Source organism: Falco punctatus (assembly GCF_963210335.1).
Source record: "Falco punctatus genome assembly, chromosome: 6".
Classification (NCBI taxonomy): Eukaryota; Metazoa; Chordata; class Aves; order Falconiformes; family Falconidae; genus Falco; species Falco punctatus.
The window spans coordinates 47,056,423-47,081,631 of record NC_137585.1 but is presented as its reverse complement, the minus strand read 5'-3'; the positions used below and the strand labels follow the sequence as shown (position 1 = coordinate 47,081,631).

At 35.5% G+C, this 25,209-nt stretch overlaps 1 protein-coding gene across 5 annotated transcripts in view; it reads left to right on the top strand.

Moving 5' to 3' along the window:
• ANKS1B (ankyrin repeat and sterile alpha motif domain containing 1B) overlaps positions 1-25,209 on the top strand; it is a 441,931-nt gene that overhangs the window by 117,072 nt on the left and 299,650 nt on the right. For all 5 annotated transcript variants that reach the window (XM_080394136.1, XM_080394134.1, XM_080394135.1 and 2 more), the window contains exon 10: positions 13,514-13,679. In XM_080394136.1, coding sequence (XP_080250262.1) covers positions 13,514-13,679 — 166 coding nt within the window. The remainder of the gene's footprint in view (positions 1-13,513; positions 13,680-25,209) is intronic.

Here is a 25,209-nt window from a genome sequence, read left to right as displayed (position 1 = left end):
TTGTGTTTTAAGGAATGAAGCCGAGCATTTGGTTCTTGTATATAGGTATGTAGCTTCTTAATTTCCAATGTTAATTTCCAGTTGCCCATGACTTCAGATGCCTTGTGGCAAATGCATTTTTACTGCAGTAGTTGTACAATGTGGACACCACTACACAGTATGCGATGTAACCAAAGATGTTGTAAACTGTTTATCCTTGGGTATTTTCAGAATTGACTGGACAAGGCCCAGAGTTACCTGTTGGTTAAGATAGCTCGGCTTTGACTGAACATTTGGAAGAGATGACTTCCAGGGATCTCTTTCATATAACTATAAACATCTACATTCTATAAGTCTCTAAAATTCTAGACATGTGACCTCAGATGAGCTGATTTCTTTAAAAATTTAGGACTGACTCCACGTTCCTCAGTTTGTAAATTACTGTTTGTGAAAGTATGGCTATCCCTGTCCAGCACTGTGTAAATCTGGGCATCACTGGTCTGTGTCATCTCTTGGTGTGATTGTGCAACAGCAAAATTAAATGGGATGAGAGAAAGAAGAGACATTTCAAATGATACTGAAATTGTTGATATACATCAGTAATCATCTGAAGTATTGATGACCATACTGGTTTTCAAGATGGACTTTACTATTAAAGATGTTCAAATTAATGTAGAAATTAGTGTTGAATTGATCACTGTCACATTCCTAAATGAAATATGGTAGTGATCAACTGGGAAGATCTTAAATAGTATAAGTATGTTATATTTTGTTATTTTGTGGTTTGACATTTAGTGATAACCATAACACACACTTTCAGGGACTGTTTTTGCTTTCAGTACTGCTTGACAAATTATGGGAAAATGGGAAAAAAAACAATCAATTTGAATTGCGTAGCAAATGAATAGCAGTAATGCATAGCAAATAGTCTTGTATATGAAAGAAGTTCAACTTTGTATTAAAACCTTCATGTTTGAACTTCAGTTGCTTCAGAACAGAAATATTAAAGCAGTATGTTGAAACTTGAAAACCTATGTGGAAATTCCTGGTTAGTCTGAGCAAGTTGGGTTTAGTGTTCAGTATTACATTTTGTGGAGGAAAAGCCATCATAGATACTTTATATTTGTTTTTTCTGTGATAGTGGCAGGACGGAGAGTTTATGGACAAAAAGGCTGGTATTTGAGGTATGTGGAGTTAAGAGATCAGCTGGGTGGTGGTATCTGGGCGCTGTGATTACTACATGGATTTACTACATGGATTAGCTTTAAAGTCATGCTGTGGTAAGGTTGCAGTTCTGTGAAGGACTGTTTAAAGGTACTTGACATTTTGGGACTTTTTTGGGCCTAGCAACTTTTTTTTCTGGTTTGGGTTTGTTGGGTTTTTTTCTTATGATGGTGTATAAATATATTTGAGAGCCACTGACAAGCTAATGCTGGAAACTGTGAGGGATTTTTTGTTCTTTTTTTTCTTCATAGAGTAAGTCCTTGGAGAAGTCTGTAAAACTGATAAACCTGATTTCTTTCTGAAGCAAAGACCTGACTAACAATGGGGCATTTAAAAAGAACAACTTTGTAGTCTGTGACTGTGAATCCTCTCACTGTACAAAATAAATAGCGTGTCTTGGCTTTAATGTCATGTTTGGCTGTTGTATTTCACTGAATACTTTTATTACCAGTACCTGTTATAATGAGTCTGAAAATGAGATAAATCCTGATTCAACAAATTACTTCAGCCTACTTAAGCATAAGTATTAATGTGCTTAGTCCTTTTTGGGCTTCCATACATACAGATTTTTATCAGGAGACACTTAATGTGTTCACAAAAATCCAAACCCAGTCTAAGGCTAAGATTTTCTTGAAATCCAAAACTAATTGCTATGATTTTTTCACTATTAATAATTCATAATTAAGATGAAATCATGAATTGGAGGTCAAATAAAATGCAACTGAAGTTAAGGAGAATCCATATTTGAGATACCAAAGCGAAATACGTAATTAATATGTAATACGTTGTCACATGTTTTCATGATAAGGTATTTTGCATTGATTTATTGATAGAAAATATGATCTGCCAATTCTAGTCAAATACATCTTTTCACTTGAAGGTCTCTTGAAGTCAATTCAGCTGGGAAATGAGAAACGTTGTTCTGTGTTTTCCTACATAGAATGATGTTAATAATTTGTATTGCTGTAGAATACAAATGCTCTATTCACTTAGCAGAAGCAATAAGAAGTCCTGATCCATAAAATGTCTCTATAATAAATAGAAATAACAGTAATACTACTAATAATATAGAGAATATTTGTGTTACTTTAGAAAAAGGGGGAGATAACTTGTAAAAACCCTTGTGTCTCTGTATAACCAGAACAGTCTACCAGGCATTTTGCAGAGTACTTCAACATAAAGGATCTAAGTGTGAAGACATTGAGGTAAATTAATAAATTGACAGTATGAAGTTGGCTATATTATTTTTGGAGGTGATATATATATATTGATACATATATATATGTATAAAACAACCTGATCTTTGATTCACAGCATTTTATACTGTGAAAAAGAGAGAAAATAAAACCTTTAGGCAATGTAAAGTCCGATTTAATTCTAACTAATTCTAAACTTAGCAAAATTGTGTCCATAATTCTCAGACAGTGTTTTAGCCTACCTAATTGTCTAAGTACTTAGCTTTGTCTGTGATCAGCCTTTATGTTTGGCAGATACTTAAGTTCCATATATACATAAAGCTTTTTGAGTAAACTGTTGTAATCTGTTTGTATGTGGCCAGGTGCCTAAATTCTGCCTTATTCAGATTGGTTTTATAGAGTTACTGGTTTTGCATTGTGATTAATAAATAACAATAGCAGAATGTTCATTCAGAAACCCATCTGGGTGCTGTGCTCCCTGTATCAATGAGAAAGTACGGATATCTCTGAAGATGTTCAATTGATTGCTCTTTTATGTTGAACTGGAAGCCAGCCAGTGTGACACATGAAGTAGAGGGATGTGTCTTACTACATGCCTAGCTTTTGAGTTGAATTTGTGTGCAAACTAAACACCAGGGCACTTACAGAAGGTACACAGCTGACAAAGCAGAAAGCCTGCCTTCACTCCTTTCTGCCCACATCCGAAGTGGACAGATTTGAGTGTATCTTTCTTTTTCTTTTGAATGTGATAACATTATATTGTAAAGTACGTGAAGAATTTTTGAGCTACTTCTTAAGAATAGCTTTATTAATATCTTTTTCCTAAGGACATCTATTTCTCATCAGGACTGTATGACCAAAGAAGAGCTGCAGACACTCTGCAGTTTGGATTGTAAGTGGCTAGAATCTCATTTTTGACCCAGAAAGACCCACTGCCAAGTGTTTCCTGTTGTCTGGCTTTAGGTGGTTCCACATGACATGCAGGCTTTCTGAGTAGCAGATTTGTTTCTGTGACCAGTTCTGTTTCCTCATCATGAAATTGTAAACAATCTTGAGTTTGCAAATTGCCTGAGCGTATGTTAACTTTAAGCATTTACATTGCTATTTTGATTTGTTGAAAAATAAGAAATTGAAGGAGAGCAATAGAATCAGTAGGCAAAGTTCTGTGTAATTTTTACCATCTTGTTTATGTGAAACACTGACAGTAGTTTGTTCACATATGAAGGAAGGTCACACAGCATTAGTAGAGAATATCTGTAGTAAAAGTATTACATACAGCTGGTATGACTGCAAATCTGGGGTGAGAGTCCTTAATGGTGGCCAAATAGACATATGATTCTGTGGTAGGTGTTCTGAAACTGGAATTTTGCAGTGAACCTATAGAAAGTTTTCTAAGTTCAAATTCCACTGCAAACGTGACATTGGTTCCCTTATAATCCTTATTCACTTCATTTTATTTAATCTCCACATTCTTGGTTTCCATTATGCAATAACTAAGGCTGAGTATTTGCAATAAGCAGATTATCATACCATAGAAATCATTACAGTAACAATTAAAGCAGTAGAGCTTTGACATAAAACAGTGGGATTCCTTATGTAAAGAGCCATAAGGAAGTAGCATGTTTATAAGCTGACTGTTTCTTTCCCCTTTGGTGATGAGTAGTGAGTTAAGTAACTGTGCTGATGTATTCTCCTTGTATTTCAGCCTTAGCTAACAGTTCAACATGGCCAAGTTGGTCCTCATAAGATTGCCAAGTATGTAGGCAGTATGATAAGATAGCACTGGGTGATGGAACTTCTTGTATCCATAAAGTTAAATATCTGTCTTACAAATGTTAGTGGATTTTGGTACATTTTTGACCAGGAAACAGCAGAGTTCATAGGGTCCGATTCAGAACTCTGGTTCTGAGCTGTGGTTTGAAATAGGAAATTACCAGGTTCTTTAAAAACATAGGAGATAAGGACAACATTTTATTAACATTTATTTACTACTATTGTGTGTATTTCTCCTGTTGTAATGGAATAATTTATTTTACAGGTTTAAAATACTGGTTCTAACTTACAGTATGAATTTACTTTCCCTCTGATTATGTCTTACTGTTAGGTTCAGTTTTCACACTGCTGAAATACCGTGCTTACTGTAGGCGAAAGTTATTTGGTCCTATTTGATTAGAAAGTACTAACTTTTACAAACTTCGCATGCATCCTGGGACCTGTAGAGAACGATTTCAAAATGTTCTCCTGTTGATTTTTGTATCTCATTTTTCTCTTCAGTTGTGTACCAGATAAAGGTGTGATTCACAACAAAGTTGATAATGTCTGATAATGTGACTCTCAATGGCTTTAATATTTGGAAGAACATTTTATTTTTTGTTCTGCTTTACTGTGGGAGCATGTGTTAGGAGGGATTTCTTTTAAGAGAGTATTGGCTTACACTATTACAATAAAAACTTTTATATCAAACATAATTAAATTTTTATTTCTTCAGTATCAAACCGGAAAACTTTTAAACATGGGAGAATCCCTTTCCTGCAATAGCAAATGTTTATTTGTAGCTTCTATTGAATCCATTGTGTATGACATAAAGTAACTGGTTTTTATTGTGCAAATTTGTGAAAGTATTTACATGACTTCAGAACAAGATGCATAGGCATATAGAGAATATTTTCTAAAAATGCACAGATTATTCATGACAGATGATAGATTAACACACTTTAGTGGCAAAGATTTCTTTTAAATGAAAATGTCTCCCATAATGTCTCATTTTAGTGATGTTAGCTGCCCTCCAATCAAGTCAGTTTACAGTTCTAGGGTCCTTTTCTGCTATATGTTAATAGTGAAAATTACTATTCAAACAGATGACATCTTTTGCTTGCAGGTATTCAATTCCTTTCTTCTCTCCACAGCAACCCATGCATTTTTCATTTACTGGTACAGTAATTGGTAGAAATGAAGCTATAAAATGTGAGCAAATTTCAGGCTGTCTGCTTAACATAGTGTGTTAATTTTTTTCTGCAGTTGCTGTTTAGTAAATACTGGTACCACTTCAGGTTTTTTCAGTATCTAACATTTCCTATGGTTTTGGCCCTTATAATATGAGGGAATATTTTACTTCATGTTCACTGCTTCTATTGGAAACCCAAGACTGGTAGGTTTTTGTAGAGTAGGAGACAAAACTTGTTTCAGAGCTGGACCACACCTATAGGTGTCTCAGCTGGAGAGAAGCAGCATGAATGATTCACTGCCTTGTGGTCCAAAGGCAGAATTATAAATTCTCATTAAACTCTTCCTGTGCGTATTTCACACCTACTCTCAGGCACATTCAAAAATTTTAACACAAAGTGGAAAAAATCTTTTATTGGCTTAGGGGAAAATGATTTAATGGTGACTTTAAAAAAAATCTTGTGATGCTCAAAATGAATCTGCCAGTTGTTAGTCACATACTGTTGGGATCATTGGGATCCTTGTAAGTCAGGAGATCTGCCACTCTTTCTATAAAATTGTTGTGATCCTTTTCTTACAAATAAGAAAACCTTCTCTTTTTTTCTTTCTCCCCACCCTGCCCCGTGAAGAACTCTGATTAGGTAACAAACTGATATGCCTGTCAAAGCACACATGTATTTGCCAGTCTCTGGGAAAGTGGAAAGCAGTTTCTTTTCTCTGGCCACAGTCAATACCAGAACACCCTTCCTCCTGCTCTTCTGTGCTTTTTGAAGTTGACCCTTGAAACTGTGACACTCTCCTGAGCCTATTCATTCACTTTCTGAGACACCTTCTGGCCCAAACTTCTCACTTTTTAATGCATTATTTTCTCTCTTACTAGAGAAAGTGTTGTGTGAAAATAAATGTTTGTATGGACTCTCCTTCATATCTGAAGTTCTGGCTATGAAATGATACCAGAATATTTTGACAGAGATTAATTAGTGGTTTTATTATCATACTTAGTAATGCATAACATACTTTATTAAGTTTTTTTATCCTGATTTTTTTTATTTACCAAAATTTTCTGCATGTATTAAGCCAACTGCTGTGTGTGTGTTGTGTGCATGTCTGTTTAAAACCTAGGCGTTAGAGCATAAGCAACTGGCAATGAAGTATTGTTCCCATGGAGCTGAAGTTCCAGCTCATTTTATCTTTTTAATACAATAGCATTTATTTTAAATAGGCGTTTTCCTATAGCTTGGTGTTCAAACAAGATGTTCTTTTGTTTAATCTTGTTCATGAAAACAGTGGGGAAAAATGGGAGGATATTTAACCTGGAAATTACTTTCTAGTTTATAATTGTGTTTTATTCAGCTAACCTAAGAATCGTTTGTTAATCCAGTTATTGTATTAGGCTATATTGCTACACACAACCATTAACATTTGCATAAACCAGATTATGTAGACTTGTAGTATATTCTTTGTCACAGTGAGTTATTTACTAGAGGAAGCATCTGCTCTTTTTCATGGCCTGAATGTTGTATGCATGGGAAAGCATGTAACATGACTACAACAATCTAACTTCATTTGATATTCTGAGTATCTGCCAGATGGAATTATGAAAACGCCACATAAAATATAGTGATATGTTTCTGCTGCAGAGGTTAACGCTGCATTCATTATTTACCCATGTTTTCGTACATTTATAGTTAAGGCTACATTAGTGAGTTTTGTATTGTAAAACTTTGTACGAACCTTTAGCTTTCAGGGGTTGACATCTCTAGAATTTTCATATGAAATTTTAGATTCTAAACAAGATATGTGAAAATATGCATTTGAAAAGGAGAAGATAAAACTACATTTGGGGTGCTATGTAAATAATGCTCATTTTTCCTCAAAGACAAAGTTTGAAAAAGCAGATCTAACTTTTTTTAATGATTTCTGAAGAATTATGCATCATCTTTATATTTCTAACAATATAAATATACAGAACAACAGGTTTAGCATTTTTTTTCAAAAATAAACATTTTTTCTTAGCTCTGTGGAAGGCTTACTGAAATTTACTCACAAAGGTTGTTTCAGGTGCTGGAGGAAAAAATTATTTCAGATAATTCTGTACATGTATTATTCCTACAACAGCAAGCCCACTATTTCTGATGCCTGGGGAGAGGGTAAAAGAGAATACCCTTTTAAAATCGATATTATAAATACTCTGTGCAGACCAGTGGAGATCCTCCAGTGTCATTACACTTAAATGAGATTATTGGGGATTTTCCAGATTCCGTAATGTATCATGAACCTTATTATCTGTTCTGTGACAAATTACATATTCAAGTGTTTCTAGCTGACATAACAATGAACATTTATCATATTTTGACTCATGAAAAATTATTCTAATTACACAATACTATAAAAATTACTTTGGTTAAATTATTAGTAATAGATAAGTGGTTTTATTCGCCATAAAATTATAGTAATATTCCTAATTTCTTTCAGTGGAGAGGCAGTCAAAATAAATATTTCACCATCTAATTGTGTTTTTAGGTTATGATGACACAGGAAATACTTCTAATTGTTTTTGCCAAGTACGTTATTGTGACAAACTCACACAATACCCTTCAGGTTCAGGCATTCTCCCCACCGCTTTGCTGCATGTCAAAAAACTATCCTAATTATCTTCAGTCACCGGTTAGGACTTTTTTCTTGTTTGAGTTCTTGATTCCTCTCAGCAACTTCGGTTACTTATCATGAATATTTCAGTGTGAAGTGTCCCAATCCAACAATGTTATACATCAGTCTGCTTAAAAACATAGACAAGTATGTTTGATGCAAAGACACTCGGACTAGATATAAGGAAGAAATTTTTTATGATGTGGGCAGTGTAACACTGGCACAGGCTGCCCAGAGAGGTGGTAGATGCCTCATCCCTGGAAACATTCAAGGTCAGGCTGGATGGGGCTCTGAGCAACCTGATCTAGTTGAAGATGTCCGTGCTGGTTGAAAGGGAGGTTGGACTAGGTGGCCTTTAAAGGTGCCTTTCAACCCAAACTGTTCTATGATTTTATGACATAAATGGGATAAATACAACAGTCATTGCTCACTCTCATGGTAATCATCAGCTTTGGGTGATGAAGCATTTAGGATCAATAATTCTCCTAAGTTTTATTAATAGAAGTATCATAGCACTCTCCTGAAGAACAACTAGGCACACCTCCCACTGTGGTGGAGGAAGAGCCATAAAATCAATAATTATAGCCACAAAGTTTTCTTTAAAAGTTTATCTGAAAATGTAATTTAAGACCATTGAAACTGCCCCCTAATCATTCCATTTCTAAACCTGTGTCCTTAACTTATATTTTCAAGTGTAAAAATGCCTAAGATCATTCTTGCTCCCCATACTTTCTAAATAAGTGATTTAGGGCTAAAATAACTATTTCTTTTATATGTTTATGATTCTTATTAGGTGTCTTGCATAAATTGTGAGGATGGTTACTGTTTAATGACAAGGTAGTCATAGATCAAAAGAGAGACTTAAGCAAATCCAGACCTAGTAAGTTTTCAAATAACAGGATATGGTGTGGCCTTCAACTGTGAGTAGCCTAGGCTCCAAGAGATCAAAACAACTGTTAATAAATTTAAAATTTATAAATAAGTTAATAATTGTCTGGTGAGACACAACATACCTACATACTTTATCGCTGTGATGAATGAGATGTAACAGCACGTCTTTGAATAAGTTTTTCTTTGATTTGTTGGTCATCGGGCAGTCATGTCTGACTCTGATCTGTTGTCCCATGTTCCAAGAAAGCAATAAAACTTCAACTGACATGATTTCTACAGAAAGGAGATGGATAGTATGAAAAAATTCAGTTAAATACAAATTCTATCTTGTCAGAATGTCAGTTCAGATTAGATGCCTACTGAGCCTCTGTCATTTTATTCTGAGGTCATATAAACATGAAGTCATATATACTGCTTATATCTCAGTCCTTGAGCATACAACATTCAGCTTGAGTCTTATAAGGAATGCAGGCTTATCTAGAAAGCAGAAGCAAGAGTAGCTAGAAGCTTGGCAGAAACATGGGGAAAAGGTCTAACTTAACATCATGTAGTTTTTGAAGATATGGAACATTGTTTCACACTTGTATATAAGCATTTGCAATTCCCATATAGATATTTTAGAAGCAAATTCATTCCCACTGATCAACAATCACATCCTTCCCCCACCCCCCTCCCCCACCCCCCTCCACCCTGCCCCTTTCTATTTTCTAGTCCTGTTTAGGTTCCAGATTACACATGATAGTTATTTAACCATCAAGCAGATGCTCAGGAGAGACCCGGCTGGAGGTTTCTGAGTAAGGGCTATGTGTGTCCCTGGCATGTGCTCAGCAACTTTAATCTCACTTTGCTGTTTCTTTCTACAAGGCAAAAATCTAATTTATATTTTATTAGTATGGGCAACTGTTCTCTAATGCTTTCCCAGTGACTCACCCAATCTCACTCCTCTTTTTCTGTCACTTCTATTGTGTATGTGCTTTTATCCTTTCCACAAAAATACTTATTTTAATATACTGGCAGCCAGCACATTAATTTTATGAAGCTGTAATTTCAAATAAGAACTGATTCTGACTTGATAATTGTGGTCAGTTACATGTGTCATCTTCATCTTTTTGGAATAGTTTACAGAAATTGAAGATTAATAATCTCAAATTTTTAAAAATAAACTCAGATTATTTTTTTATTTTAGGACTAAAGATTTTTCAACTATAGTTAAAATATGTTTCTTTAGACAGTTTTATTATGCAGATGAAAATACTGAGGACATGTAGGATTATTGTAGAGTTACTGCTCATGGCAGTGGGTGAGGTGAGACAACAGAACTGGTATTATTGAGAATGCTGAAGAGCTTTTAATCTTTGAAAAAAAAAACAGAATCACATTGCTTGATGCCTGATACTTGAAGAAAATTTTATGTCATCTACTAACATATAACATGCATTAGTTTAGAGTTTAAAAATTTGCTCGGCAACTGCAAAATGGAAAAAACAGAAGACTTTACATTGCTTTTTTCCATCAATGAGCAGTTTGGGGTTTTTTGCTACATATGCACTTTTTAATTGAGGCTTATCATCTTCATTTAATCAGTTGATAGAATTCCAGACTTTTAAAAGTTTTAACAATTATTTTTTTACTCCAGTTTATCTGTTTGGCAAACTATTATGTTTGCTTTGTTAGGGGGAGATTTAGGAAGAATTTACTTGTCAGTAATTTACATTCCAACCATTTTCTCAGTAACCCCATAATTTTATTTATTCTTCTCTGACATTTATATTCTTGCAGTGTTAATTGCACAATGTTGAATAACATTCAGAAAATCAGGTTGAATGTTAAGAGCAATTAGGAAAGGAGTAGAATACAAAAGAGGGAAAATCATTATGTCAGTATGAATACCTGGTAAGCCCTTATCTTGAATGCCATGTTAAAATCTGATCCCTGTAACATCACTGAAGACTGAGGGTGAGGGATGACAGGGATGGTCAAAATCCTGGAACAGCTGGGTGAGTAGATTAGAAGTTCTCATTCCATAAAGGAGCAGACAATGGAAGTGTGAAAGAGTTCTGTGAAATCACAAGGAGAGGGTAAGTAAAGAACAAGAATTTGTCGCCTTCTGAAGTACAAGTATTAGGGATGCCAAACCTGGTGAGATAGTTTGCATGCATCCCATTTTGGTTTTAGCTGTAAAAAATGACACGTGCTCTGAAGGCAACCTAAGGAGGTAATTTTAGGAAGTGTGACTGGTGGACATGCAAAACAAAGTCAGCACCTTTTGATTATGAAGTGTGGAGGCCACAAAGGGTTGTAGGAGTATAACTACATGGTCTTGTGCTGATCTCACTGTTCTCTGGGCCAGCACTGTTGGCTGTCTTTATAGACAGAAATTGGGTGGCATAGATACCAAGTATGATCCAATGTCTATTCTTACGTTTCATATATCAATTTTTTATGGTTTTTGAATGTAGCTGAATTCAGGAGCTGAGCAGTGTTTCACTTCAGTGTTTGGTGACAGTTTTAAAGCTGCAGTATTTGTCAGCTTCTCTAGCAGATTTACTAGGGTTTTGGCGTTCTGACTTTTATAGAAACTTCCATGTACAAGGATTAAATTGAAGTCTGCTGTTTTAGTCATTGCTTTGGTAAATAAATTTTTGCCTCTGTCTTTTTACCGCAGGCTAAAATAGACAAGGTAGAAATTCCTCTTTTTTCAAGGCAGGAAGGAATCCTCCTCTTGTCTAGCAGTTGCACTTCTGCAGCTTCAATGACTCCACATTACATAGTGGTCTAGAGAGAAATATTTGCTATGTTTATTGTGATAAAAAGACAGGAATATAATACAGAGTTAATAGAACTGTTATTTTTAAGTTACAAAGTTTTTTAAGTCATCTTTAATTTAAACCTAAGTTTTCACCTTATGCATATTTATTCTAGTAATAAAACCATGTATTGGTATATTTCTTGATTTCAGTTGTACTGTTCCTAAGATCCATGTTTCATTTTATGCAAGTGTTATTTGCAGGATTTAAAAGAAATAACTTTTTTTTTTAATATAGGATAATTTTCTGTTAACTTCATTTAAGGAATGAGATGGCTAATGTTAAAAAAAATTGTATTGGAAGCTGCATTAAGCCCACTTAACAAACTTTTCCAATTGCTTGTTACGTCTTTAGAGTCCACCAGCTGTAACTAGTTACTATTAGTATATATCAGTAAGATTGCTAATGCAGAGACCTCATACTTGGACTAGACATAAACAGGAAAGGGCTGAAGAGGTAGAAACATAATTACATTCCTCTTTTAGGCATATTCTTTGAACACTGACAGGAATACAACTAATCTTGTATTGTTTGCTAGTACATACTCATTTTTTATTATAACTGCTTGTTAGTATTCTGTTTATTTTTTCTTTTTTGTATGATTTCTTTTCCCTATTCACTGTTTCCAGTATTCATTTGCAAGTTCTGTGTTCAGCAGTGGTTTAACCTAGGATTTAAAATTTGATTCTACTGAAGTAATCAAATAGAATTTTGAAGTGGAGCTCCTGTTGTTGCTATCTCAACCCTGTCCTTCGAGAGGCCTTGAATTATTACCAGTTTATGAACTCTAATAAAAAACAGGTCACAACACAATGAGCAGAAAAAACGGCAAGGATTTTAGTAGTGTAATGATCCGCAAACAGTATAATTTACCTAAAAAAGGGACAGTTATCTACAGCCATAGTTTACCTTAGATAATGTGAGTTGTTCTTTTTCAAGAAATTGTTATTCCACATCCTGTTTTAGTCATCATAATTTTCAATCATCTTCTGAGTAGCGCTATGATAATATCTGTCAGGGTTCTTTCTGGCCCTTTGCATTTTTTATATTTTATTTACTTGCAGTGCTTGACTTTCCCAGGCATCCATATGTCCATTGTAAGAAAGATGCGAGAATAATGTCTTTGCCTGTGCAATTGGTTTCTTCTGGGATTAAAAAAAAAAATCACAAATCAAGAAACTCTGGTGAAACTGTATGTTATCTTCTCATTCGTGTTCTAAATCAGAGACAATCTGCTTGATTAGACAGTTTAATGTCCTTTTTTCCCCTCCCTTCCTCCCTCAACATTCACTAATGATGGGAATTCTCTACATGTGTCACTGTTAAGAGACCTTGCACCATTATTGCTCTTCTGTCAAATACAGAGCAGTAATTCATCTTCATTCACAACCTGGGATTCTGCCATCAAAACTGAGATCACATATCTTTAGCTTTCTTATATATAATATATATGAAGTTAATGTAATTGTCATTTTCGTGAGGTATAATTAACGAATTTGAAGAGACATCCCCTGAATTAGAACCTAGCAAAGCAGATATGGCAAGAGCAGCTATGTTGGAGCTTTTGCTAAATACCAAGTTTGATGGATAAAGACATTTCTGTAACTAAACAAGAACTATATTACACAAAAATTTAAAGAAACAAGAAATGTAATCTTCTAGCATGCAAGTAATTCTACCAGTCTGTTACAATTTGGTTTCAGTGGAATGTGGGTTTTAATTTGCTGAATTTTAAACCTTGCTAGCCAGAGTTGTTGAACTTAGTTCTTTTCCTGTGTCATCTGAGAAATATCTCTCTTACCAATTTAAACGTTTGCATTTCAGGAATCTTATACAAAGAAGAGAGGTCATGCATTGGAAGCAATACCTTCTGTACCTCTGGATGCAGTTCCTTCAGAAAATGACAGCAGTTTTTGTGATTCAATAGACATAGCAGTGACCAAAAAACCTTGTTCCCTAGAGATAGCAAGAGTTCCTTCCTCCAGACCAGGTAAATGACTAAATAATCCTTTACACAGTCTTTGGTGTAAGTGTAGTGTCATAGAAGATACAGAATTATATATAGAAGGTATAGGTTTATATTTTTTAAGAATACAGTACTCTGTTATCACAGCATGATTGTAGTCTTCTGTTAGCTACCCTAAGAGCTTAATATCAGATTAAAGATTAATAGCAAAATGCTGTAAAAGGGAAAACAAAGCAGAGGTTTAAATATTTTTCCAGATAAATGTAAGATTGCAAAAAGCTAAACTAGAAATAGAACTTCTTTAAACCCAGCCTTTCACAGTAATCTATTTATCAACCTGTTTCTGTTCCTTAATGAAGTGCTTAGCAACATTATGCAACTAATTCAAAATTTAAAGTACTCTGTATTTTATTTCTGTGTAAAGGAAGATCTGCTCTGTTTTTGACAATGAAACAGTAAATGAGAACTGATAGAAATATTAAATGACAGTTTGGTAGACAGCTTTTTGTATTATACAGGTTTGAAGAGCAATGAGTTACAATAGTTAAAAAAACAAAAGAATTATGCTGAGTTAGATGAATGATATTTGTAAGCATTCTGTTTATATCCTCCAAAACTATATGTTCTCGTCCATTATCTTTGTTTGAATTCTTCATTAGTTACCACCTGGTACAGGAATTTCAGAATATAATCATTCCACTATAAGTAATTGGACTGAGAGTCTGCTTTGACAAATGACAGTCGCAGCAGCAAGACCTATCTGAAACGGGCAATTGACTTTTTGACCTGTGCTATCTTGGTTATGAATCATGATTTAGGAAATATACAAGAATGATAGATGATTGTTGACTAACATCATGTTACCTATCTAGTCTGTGTAAGGGTAAGCACCTTCTTGATTACACAACTGAACTAGTATTGGAAGAGTGCCAGAACTATATCAAGCATTGTATATAAGGGCCAGATGTTATGATACAGATTTGGAGTCTGCAAGGTGAGGTAGAGTGGGTCATAATTCCTACCTCCCCATGAAATTTGGGCTGAAGAGGGAACCTGCATTATGAACAGTGATCTAAGAGGTGGAACAAAATACAATAGCATCTTTATAGCATAGTTGCACAGAGTTAACCAGACTCTGACTCAAACTTTAATGCTTCTACTCTTGTAACTGAAAATTTACTTTGTTGATTTTTTTGGTTCTGGTAATCTAAAAAAATTAGCAGACTGTGCAGGACAATATTACAGGTTGTTCAGTAAAGGAAGAAAATGCAAAATTATCCTTGTTTTTCAGACTTCTACTTGATTAATCACCATAAACTTACTTAGTGCAATGGGAAGACTGCCATACCCCTACCCCATAAATTGGCCAAGGGAGTTCATTATCTGCCTCAATGGTAATGTGGCTCAACTACAAAACTTTCCATTGTAATTACTATTTAAAAAAAAAAAAAAAAAAAAAAAAAAGAGATAGACTTTTCACTAGTTAAAATACCAGGCTTTGGAAGTGTGCTGCCTGCTGAACATAGGCTTTTTTCTTAGATGTAGTAAGACCAGTATGAAAAACAGATCCTAGAGGATATTTTTAGGTCTTAATCTAAAAAGATGTTTTGTGTATGGTTAAATATGGTGTGTATCAGAGGCACAGAGAATAACCAAGGAAGCTGTAGAACATTCATGGGGGCACCCATAATCTTTGTAATATCTAACAAGGTCAATGAGTTGACAGTACAAATGTACTGTAATTCCTTCTGTCTTGGTTTTCCATATACCACTATGATCTTTTCCTTGGTATTTTATTGGGAAGAACATTTGGCTGTATAGATAAGCAGATTCCAAAATGTGATTTTATTTTGAGCTATAAATGTAGTAATTACCTAACTGGCCTGGTTTGTAAGCCATATTTGTAACCATGTTGGCTGTTATTTTATACTACAGAGGCCCCAAATGAAACAGCAATGTCACTCACAGTTATAAGGTACATAACACTATGCATAATTGTATGTGAATGTCAGCCTGCCACTTCACTTCATACAGATTTATTGCCTGAATAAGTTATGTTTGATTACAGAGATCATTCGTTTAAACAAGTATCTAATTTGCATACCTTTTTTTCCTGAATTTCCCTGTTTTTGTATCACTAAGACATGCTGACTTTGGAAATACTTTTCTGAATTACTATACTATGTCATGTGTAGAGTTCATTTCAGAGCATGAGGCAGCACTTTGAACGTAAAATTGCATCTGTCGCTCTCCTTTCCCTAGGTGGTAGGATATTCTGATCAACTCTCCCCACTGTCTGGGGCATTACTACCTCTTGGCAGTAGAAGTGTGACTGACTGCACTCAGTGATTGAAAATTCTCCTTTCCTGTATTGAGAGGAAAGGTCATTCTGGCTAGCCTTTCAAGCTGTAGGACTGCATGTTGTAACTATTATCTGCTCTGCCAGTAAACTCCTAACAGGTTGGGAATAGTCACCTTGCCAGTCATTGTTCTCTGATCTACTGGGAAAAAAACCAGACTGCTCTCTACTTCTCCATACTATTTTTAATTTCCTGAATCTTATCCTTAACTAGTAAGGAATAGCAGAGCGTGAGAACTCCATGCACCGAATGGTAAAAGATTGTTACATGTAAGGGAGAAAAAATGAACAGAAGGGGGAAAAAAAGTCATTAAGTTTGTTACTTCCACTTCTGAAATCCTCTCTTGTGTAAGTTTTTATGTGTGCTTGCAAAAAATTAGGTTGATATAGGAAAAAATGTTACATTATAGGTTTATGCTGGTAGTTGAAACAATTGCTTCTAATTAGTACTGATCTAAGAGTAAAGAAGACTGCATGTATGTCTGAGTTCAAGTTAAGCTGCTCTTCGTTTCTGTGATAGATTAGTAGGACAGTTTGGCAGACTATCTTATCTCTGTCTCAGTATCTCTGCTTTTAAACTAACAGTTAAGACATAGTAAGAATATTCTGAAGTACTGCACTCTGAGACATAATTTTCTGTTAAGTAAAATACAAATTTGGATTTAAAATCTCATAAATCAATCCCATAAAATTAATTTCATAAATGAACTGATTCATGAATCAATCTTACTATCCTTTCTGTTGGGCTATTCCAGAACAGTATCCTCCTTCCTGAAACTAGATTTTTTTCCTAGTTATGTTAACATTTAGACTGCCCTTCAATTAAAAAAAGAAATCGCATGACATATTTAACCTTGGAAAATAACCATAAAATGTTACTAGTTCATAAAGCATACATTAGTATTGTCCTTTTGATCTTAAGGTTGTAATATTTTGTGAACTATAGCAACAAATCATGTCAAAAAAGGTGTAAATTTCTAATAAAAGGCTAAAGCTCAAGGCACTGGATAATTCTAATGGTAAAGTAGGTGTTGTCAAGTATCTCCATTAAATTAGTGTGGTTTTGATCAACTATCTGGTGTCTGCAATACTAGTAGCAGAAGTTTAGGTGCAGCACCATGCTGTATTTGGGCCTGTGCTGTTGAAGACCCTTACAGACTTAACTTGCATCTTTGGTAGCTTGGACATTTTGTACCATACTCCATGGTACAAACCCTTGTCCTGGTTTCAGCTGGGATAGAGTTAACTTTCTTCCTAGTAGTTGGCATAATACTGTATTTTGGACTTAGGATGAGAATAATGTTGATAATGCACTGATGTTTTAGTTGTTGCTAAGCAGTGTTTACACTAAGCCAAGGACTTTTCAGCTCCTCATACAACACCACCATGGAGTAGTCTGGGGGCACAAGAAGCTAGGAGGAGACACAGCCAGGACAGCTGACCTAAACTGGCCAAAAGGATATTCCATACCATAGAATGTCATACTCAGTACATAAACTGGGGGTAGTTGACTGGGAGGGGCCAATGGCAACTCAGGGACTGGCTGGGCATCGGTCGGTGGGTGGTGAGCAATTGCATTGTCTATCAGTTGTTTTATATATATTCTAATTCTTTTGTCATCATTATTAATACTAGTATAATTATTTTCCTTTTATTTTCTGTCATATTAAAATGTGTTTATCTCAATCCATGAATTTTACTTTTTTTTCTTTTTTCCTAATTCTCTCCCCTGTCCTGCTGGGGTGAGACACGGGTGTGAGCGAGTGGCTACATGGTGTTTAGCTACCTGCCAGGTTAAACCATGACAATGTCATACACTTTATTTAGTAGAAATATTGAATGAAATCTGACCTAAATTACAGAAGGCATTTTCTTCATTGGAGTTACGTGTGTGTCCATACCCAACAGAGACATCAAATCTCTTTTGGTCTGCCTCTATAGTTTCTACTACAGAAACTCCCTAGGAGTGAGACCAGGTGGCAGTCTACATGGTAAATCTTTAATAATAATGAATGATGGCCAGTACTACTTAAAGTAACTTTAGGTCTTATTGAGTATCATTATGAATTAGAGAGGACTTTTCAAACTTTTTTTTCTTTGTGAATAACTTGGTGGGAAAAAAAATCCTCCTTTGGGAAAGTTGATCTGTCCATGCTGAAGAATGAAGGTTTTAACACAGTATCTCAATAACAGGAAGAGACATTGCTGTCTGTAAACTGTACAAAAGTCATCCTTGATTAAGGGAGTGCTAGTTCAGGGACCTATTTTTTTTCCAGTTATGTGCAGTGTGGGCTGTAAAATCCAGCTGAGAAGTGAGGTAGATACTTAGTGACCTCACTTATGGTGAGCTCTCAGCCACCACAGTCAGCAGTTCCCGAGTCAGCAGTTTTAAAGATAGCTTTGGTACAACTACTCTACCCAGTTACATCTAAGATATGGCTTATGTCAAGGGGATAAAGATGGCCTTAGATATATAATGTGTTGCCACTGGCCTGTAGCAGGCAAGCGCAAGGCGAGGAGTTGAAACATAAAGGAAGAGATACCTCAGCAGCTATACTGGTCATCTACCCAGCTAAATGTACACTGGAGAAAACTTGCTGTTTTCAGTCATGATGGTTTTTTTTATTTAGAAACATTACTTAATTTGTACTTAAATGCCAGTAACTTGTAAGGAGGATCATGCAAGATAAAAAATCTGTAATTAATTATACCTTTTTTTTTTTTTTACAGCCTCATAATCACAGCAGGGAAAGTAACAAAAAATGCTGGTCACTGAATTATTACAACATATAAAACTGTCCCCAAGCTGGCCTATCTACTGTAGCATTAGGGATTTTTTGCTTTCTCAGCCTGGCATTACAGTGAAAATGAGCCTGAAAATTTGCAGCCAGTGTGTCAGCTCACTTCTTGCATTCTTGTGTCTACTGTATGACACTGTGTTAGCAGTCTCATACAGATATCTAGGAGAGAGTCCTTTGGAAACCTGAATTGAAAAATAGCCTAGCTATGGTAACATTTTAATCAAAATTAAAATACGACTCTTTACGTAGTTTCCAAAATCATTAAATACTTGGGTTGGTAAATAAAATGCTATTTATCAGGTCATCAGTTTCTGATCAGCTTCAGTAATAAATCTTCACAGTACGTATTCTGAATATTTCGACATTTCGGTTATCCTGATTGAAACAAAGATAGCAAATGCATCTTTTCTTTAATGAATTTCTGCCTTTGCTTTTGTGCAGTTATTTTCTAGCTATAAGCAAACCATTGCAAAGTGACCACAAGAAGGAACCATCACACTGCTAGATAAACAAAATTGCCTGGATGAATGGAAATTCAAGAGGCTAGTCTTAGTCACCCATACTTCATCATTTTGAAACTATAGTTGATCTGAAGGATCATGCACTAATGTTTCTGAAGTCCACTCACCCAAATTGCTTCAAGCAGAAGGACTGCTATTCATTTAAGCGCACTTTTTAAGCTGGAGATAGCAGGATACAGTGCACTTAAACACATGACCTACGGTCTAACTCCTCAGGTTTAAATACTTTCAGTGATCAAGAAAGGTCATAGCTGTGCAGAGAGAAAAACATTATCAAGTAGGGAATCTCTTATCAGAGTAACTGCAATATGTAACAGCTGGTCTAGACCTGTCTGAAAATAGCTAGAGTCTATGAAGTTTAGCCTAATTTGACACCAGTGTTTCTGAAGCAGTTGATTGTCCATGAAAGCTTTTGGTATTGTGTTTCATATTTAAAATCTTTACTACCTACCTGCCATGAGTGCTGAATTTCCTAAGTACTGAGTCTCAGGCCTGATGTATCAGGGATTGGGAGGCAGGAGCAAAGGGGGCTACCATGGCTGACAGGGCAGGGGCCTCACTAGTCAGGGCCCTATCTCACCACCCAATGAGCAGGGCAGAGCTAGAGATCATGGCAAGGTTCAGCTAGGAGCCTTGATGTTCAAGCAATTTTGCACTCATGAGACAGATCTGAAGTCAAGCTAGAAAGTCAGTATGCAGGTCAGGATCAGGTCTGGTGATGGCCAGGAAGTCTCATGATGGCAAGACCAGGTCCAGGGTCAAGCTGAGAAGTCAGCCCATGAGTTGGGGTCTGGATGCACAGGCATAAGCCCAGGACAGGCACTCCGTCAGTATGTCTCAGGCAGGAGCCACAGGCCCTAGGCTGAGCTGAAATGGTGTCTTCAGGAAGAGGGATGTGATTGGAAACCTCAGAAGGCTGGTCAGGGTCATTATAAGCTTGTTAGTGCCTCAGGTCAAGGCATGATGTATGAAAATCTGTGTCTCTTATTCTTCTATCTGTTACTCAAGGAGACAGTACCTCCAAAGAGTATAATTAATCTACACGTTGAGTGACAAATGAAGAGCCACTCGGAGCTTGTCAGTAAGGAACACAAAGCAAGGGTGTGTATTGTAATGTAAGCTATGCATCACTTTGGTGAAGTAGATAACTAACAAAAGTGGCTTGTGTTTCCATAACAACCTAATAGCTGAAGTCTTTCTTAGGCAACAAGTGGTTTCTCTTCTAAGTGGTTTTTGGCCTTGGAGAAGTGCTCTCTATTAAGTAAAGTTTCCCAGTTGTCAGGGTGTTTTGTACAGTCTAATACCCCTTTAGCACAGGAAAAGATTCATAGGCCGTGAGAATGAGTAAGAGTCTCACAGTGCCCTGACATGATGAGGGTACTCTCGTTAAAGGTAGAAAAGTTAGGTTCTAGCCTTTCTAGTTCCTTTAATAAACTTCTCAAGATACATCTTAAAAATGGCTGAGGTTTTGTGCCTGTTACTCAGAAGTCCATTTCTCCACTGATTTCTGTGCTGGTGATTAACAAGCCTCTTAATTTCCAACCTCAGTGTATTCATGGCCAACTGAAGTCAAGACAGAGAAACTCTAACGTACTGCCTTTGGCTAAGTCAGGGCTCTCCAGCAACTCTTCAAGAAGCAATTCTGGGCAGCCTTGGAATGATTCTGAAAATCTCTTAGTGCCCTTATGCATATCTACATAGTACATAGTACATAGCCTTGTCGTGCTGGCTAGAGGACTTCAAAGGGTGGTAAAGTGTTGCATAGAGGTCTTCCAAGGGTGTGTACTCTTTATCACAGTATGTTCAAGTTATTTTGTCTTATTTGTATAGGTATGCATCCGTTTAGGTGTTGGACTTTATAGAAATCTGGATGATATTATCTACATACTGTGCCCTAATATACTTAGCTTTTTCTGTGTAAGAAGAGGAGAGTGAAGTTACAAGGATTGTAAGACGACCTGAAGTGGTTGAACTGAAAAACAGATATATTTTTTCGATTAAATGTTATGTTTAGTCTATCTGGAAATATTTTTTTGGTTTGTTTTCCTGTTTATTTACCTGGGTTTTAGTAAAATGAACTTTAAAGTGAAAATTGAAAAATATCAAACAATTTTAGCTGTATTTTTCAGTCAGTAACTTACAGTGAAATAAGACGCCCAGCCTTAGTTATAAGACCTATACATACTTTTTCTCTGCTCTTCTTGTCTTCCTTTAACCTGTGTTTGGGCTATATGGAGAAAAATTGGCTATGGTACAGAATTTCTCAATTTACTTCTTTTAACAGGTTAATTTATAAAGATGTAAGGATCACATTCAGAGCTTCAAGACACAAATCTTTGCCAGAATACAGTGTATTGGAAACCAACCTAACCTTCTCCTGTTTCACTGATGACACATTTCTTATTTGTCATTCCTACTGCCACAGTATAGAGTGCACACGGCTTATCAGGAGCAATTTTGTCTAATGCACTAGCATATGTTCGCAGTTCGGATTTTTTAATTTCACGTGGCATTTTAATAAAGATTAAGGGAGTGCTAGTTGGAAAAAAAAATGTATAATAGCTCTTCATGCATTTTATTGGTTTTTTTTCTAGTACAACTAGTAATAGTTTTAAGCACCCTTCAAAAATGTAAAAGAAAAAACTCTGAAAATTATGCCTGGAGATTTTTTGCTGATACAGTTGTTCCTATACTAGAAATTTAAAATTTATAGTTTATTTTCTATTTTTAAGTATTTTCTGGCTTTTTACAGTACATTTTATTTTCTCTATGTACAAATCCCCAAAATATGGGCAGCTTGGGAGTTCTGTTTCATCATAATAATGCTTTCACACTCATGTTCTGTATTTCTGTAGTTCTTGGAGTACAATTAGGATGCTTTATATTAGCTTTTTTAGTACTATATCTCTTAGAGGAGTACAGTTTACCTGTGTTTCTGGTCCTTGTTGATTAATGTTTTGTTGGCAGGTGTTATCAACCTGCTGATTTTGATCAGCAGGCCTTCAAGTGATCTGAGTCTCAGGCTGGCATGTATTCCTAACCTCACTGATGTTAGGGCATGTTTTATCATTGACTTCAGTTGTATTAGTTTTTACCGTGCATATCTTCTTCCAAAAGAAGGGTCATTGTTAAAATTAGGAATTAGTCAATTAATTATTGATATGACATCAGGAAAATTGTATGTCTTGTAGTATAAGATGAAAAATGAGATACTACCATGAGAATATTTGCCTTTTCTTCTGATTTCGTCTGAAATCAGGAGAGGATACCTCTTAAGGTATTATTACACTGTTGTAGTTGGAAGTGGCTGTAGATGGGTCGGGGTGGTGTGCATCTCTGATTTCTGCCCAGTTCGCTACCTCCCCCTAAAATCCCCTTATGACAGCATGTGAAAACTATGACCCATTTTAATTATCTTTGGGTAGGTTTCAGGAGGTGAGACAGACAGCCTGAAAATTCTTTCTACAGTGAAGTTTGTTCCTAGATAGTTCAGGTGAGTCGGGTTTCCGATATCACCAGAGAAACAGATACAGGTGATCTATATATACTTTATGTATACAGGTCCTGTTCCATATTCTTTCCTGATATGGCTGTAGGCTGCTGTTGGTAGAGGTACACCAACAGTGCATATATCCGCTATTTAACATTTAAAGAAGAAAACACATCCATGCTTTATTGTTTCAATTTCTTGTACAATGTAGGAATTGGATGTCTTGATAGAAGTTACAAAGGGGGATGAAAAATAAAATTTAACTCCTGTGGTGCAAAATAAGTGCTATTTTCATTTGGCTATGACTTGAATTATAAAAGTAATAAATAAAAAAATGAGAGAAGATGAATGATAAAAGATTTCAATAATAGTTCATCCACTGTCTGCTTTCACTCTAAGCAGTCCTGGGCAGTGAGATAAAGCCACAGATTCCCCTTACACAGCTGGTCCCAGAGTTATTCTGTATTTTAAACAGAACAATTTTGTGTTTAGACAAACCTCTGTTGTTATAAAATTCTTATATTAAACAATAACTAGAAAATTGGAACCCTCCAATTTTGCCATTACTTGAGTGGCAGACTAACTGGTAAACACTACGTTAAAAATTGATTCTTTGCTGTTTTGGGAATAAAAAAAAAAAAGTCCTGCTTTTTTGTTTCATTTCACTTGCCTTTTGGAAAAAGCAGAATTTATGCAGCAAAGCAAAAATATAACTTCAGTATCACAAACTGGGAAGCAGTCAGTGAAAACATTTGGTGATCATTGTTTCTAGTATACTTCACTGATTGTTGCTCATTTAACTGGCAGCTTTCAGAATCCAAAGAAGAGAGTATTAAAAGTAACGAGGTTAATTCAGGCTTTTTGACCCTCCTCCCACCCCAATGGTATTTGTGGGACAGATGGGAGATGGGTAAAACTGTTACCTTTTGGTTTTGTTTATGTAGTTTGGAAAGAGGAAATGAGTGATGTATGCAGTGGATACTTCTCATGCACATACATACAGAATCATTCATTATTAACTTTTTAAAATTGCCTCAGTTGCAAACATGGACCACTTTGATAAAATTTATTAACACAAATGTAATAGTAACCCAAATGTATTATAAAAGTGAATATCAAACTAACTCTATTTACTTGTATTAAACTTATAATTTCACTTAAAAAACCAGGTTCACTAGTAAGATCCAGTTTCTCTGAAGCAGTGCTAATATGCATGCCCCTTTTGTTTATTCTTAATGGTGATCCATATCAGCTGTTCCATTATTCCTGTTGTCAGGCTGAAAGCCTGTAACTAAGGTTACTCCATTAGCTTCCTTTTAGCCTTCTTAAATCTTATTAATATTCCAAGAAACAGCACCATTTGTTGGGATGACTTCTTGTCAGATCTTTTTAAACTCTTGGATAAAAATTAAATAGATCTGTTGATTAAAAATTTACAGCTTTAGTAACTCTCATTTAACATTCCCTTTGCATATTTTCTTATGAGTTTGTTTGATATTTAAAGAAAATATTTTACATCTCTGTTCTTTTATAATATTATATCTCCTGCCACATTTATAATGTACCATAATTTCGTTTGTTCCGTTGTCCATTTCTCCCACTTCTTTATGTCCTTGATGCAGCAGAGGTCTTGTGGAGAAACAGCATTATAATCATAATTAAATACTTCTTCAGAATGCATAAGCACAGGAAGCTTAATTGAGGTTGCACAAGCCATGTCAATACTTACATATCACAGCTCTAATGTACTTTCCTTTACAACCTTATCATCCCTCTAAGAGGTTTTTAGTATATAATTAAAGATAATTGCTCCCCATCATATGCTCGTCTGGATAACATCTCTGATAACATCCTTAACAATGAAATGCTATTCTTAAAAACACTCTGTCATTTCTGAAGTTAAAGCACATGGGAATGACTGATACCATGTGACCAGTTTGTTACCAAAATACATGCAGGTCTCCACCCATCCAGTATATTCCAGTAAATATGTTTTTGTTGTTAAAGTATTTCCATTTTCCAAAGGATTAGCTTACATTTTTTTTGCAAAGTGAGAAAAAACAGGCTGCTGCTTGACATATGTTAAACAGTTCTGATGATTCATTACTTCTTATTATTGCTCATAAAGTACAGTTGAAAAAAATCAGCTTTCAGGGGAGTTTTGGGCAAGTTTTGCAAATCAGTGCTCATCAAATTGTATGTATTCTGACCTACACTGGGTTTCATCCATCCCGGTGTGATTATCATCTAGAATGATCTCATTATATACGTGACTACATGCTGTCAAACAAAACCCACTTTTCAAATCAAGACAATAATTCAAAGGGATGTAATTATTTTGAGTTATTTTGCATTTTAAAACCTGTTTGAAAACTTTATTTAG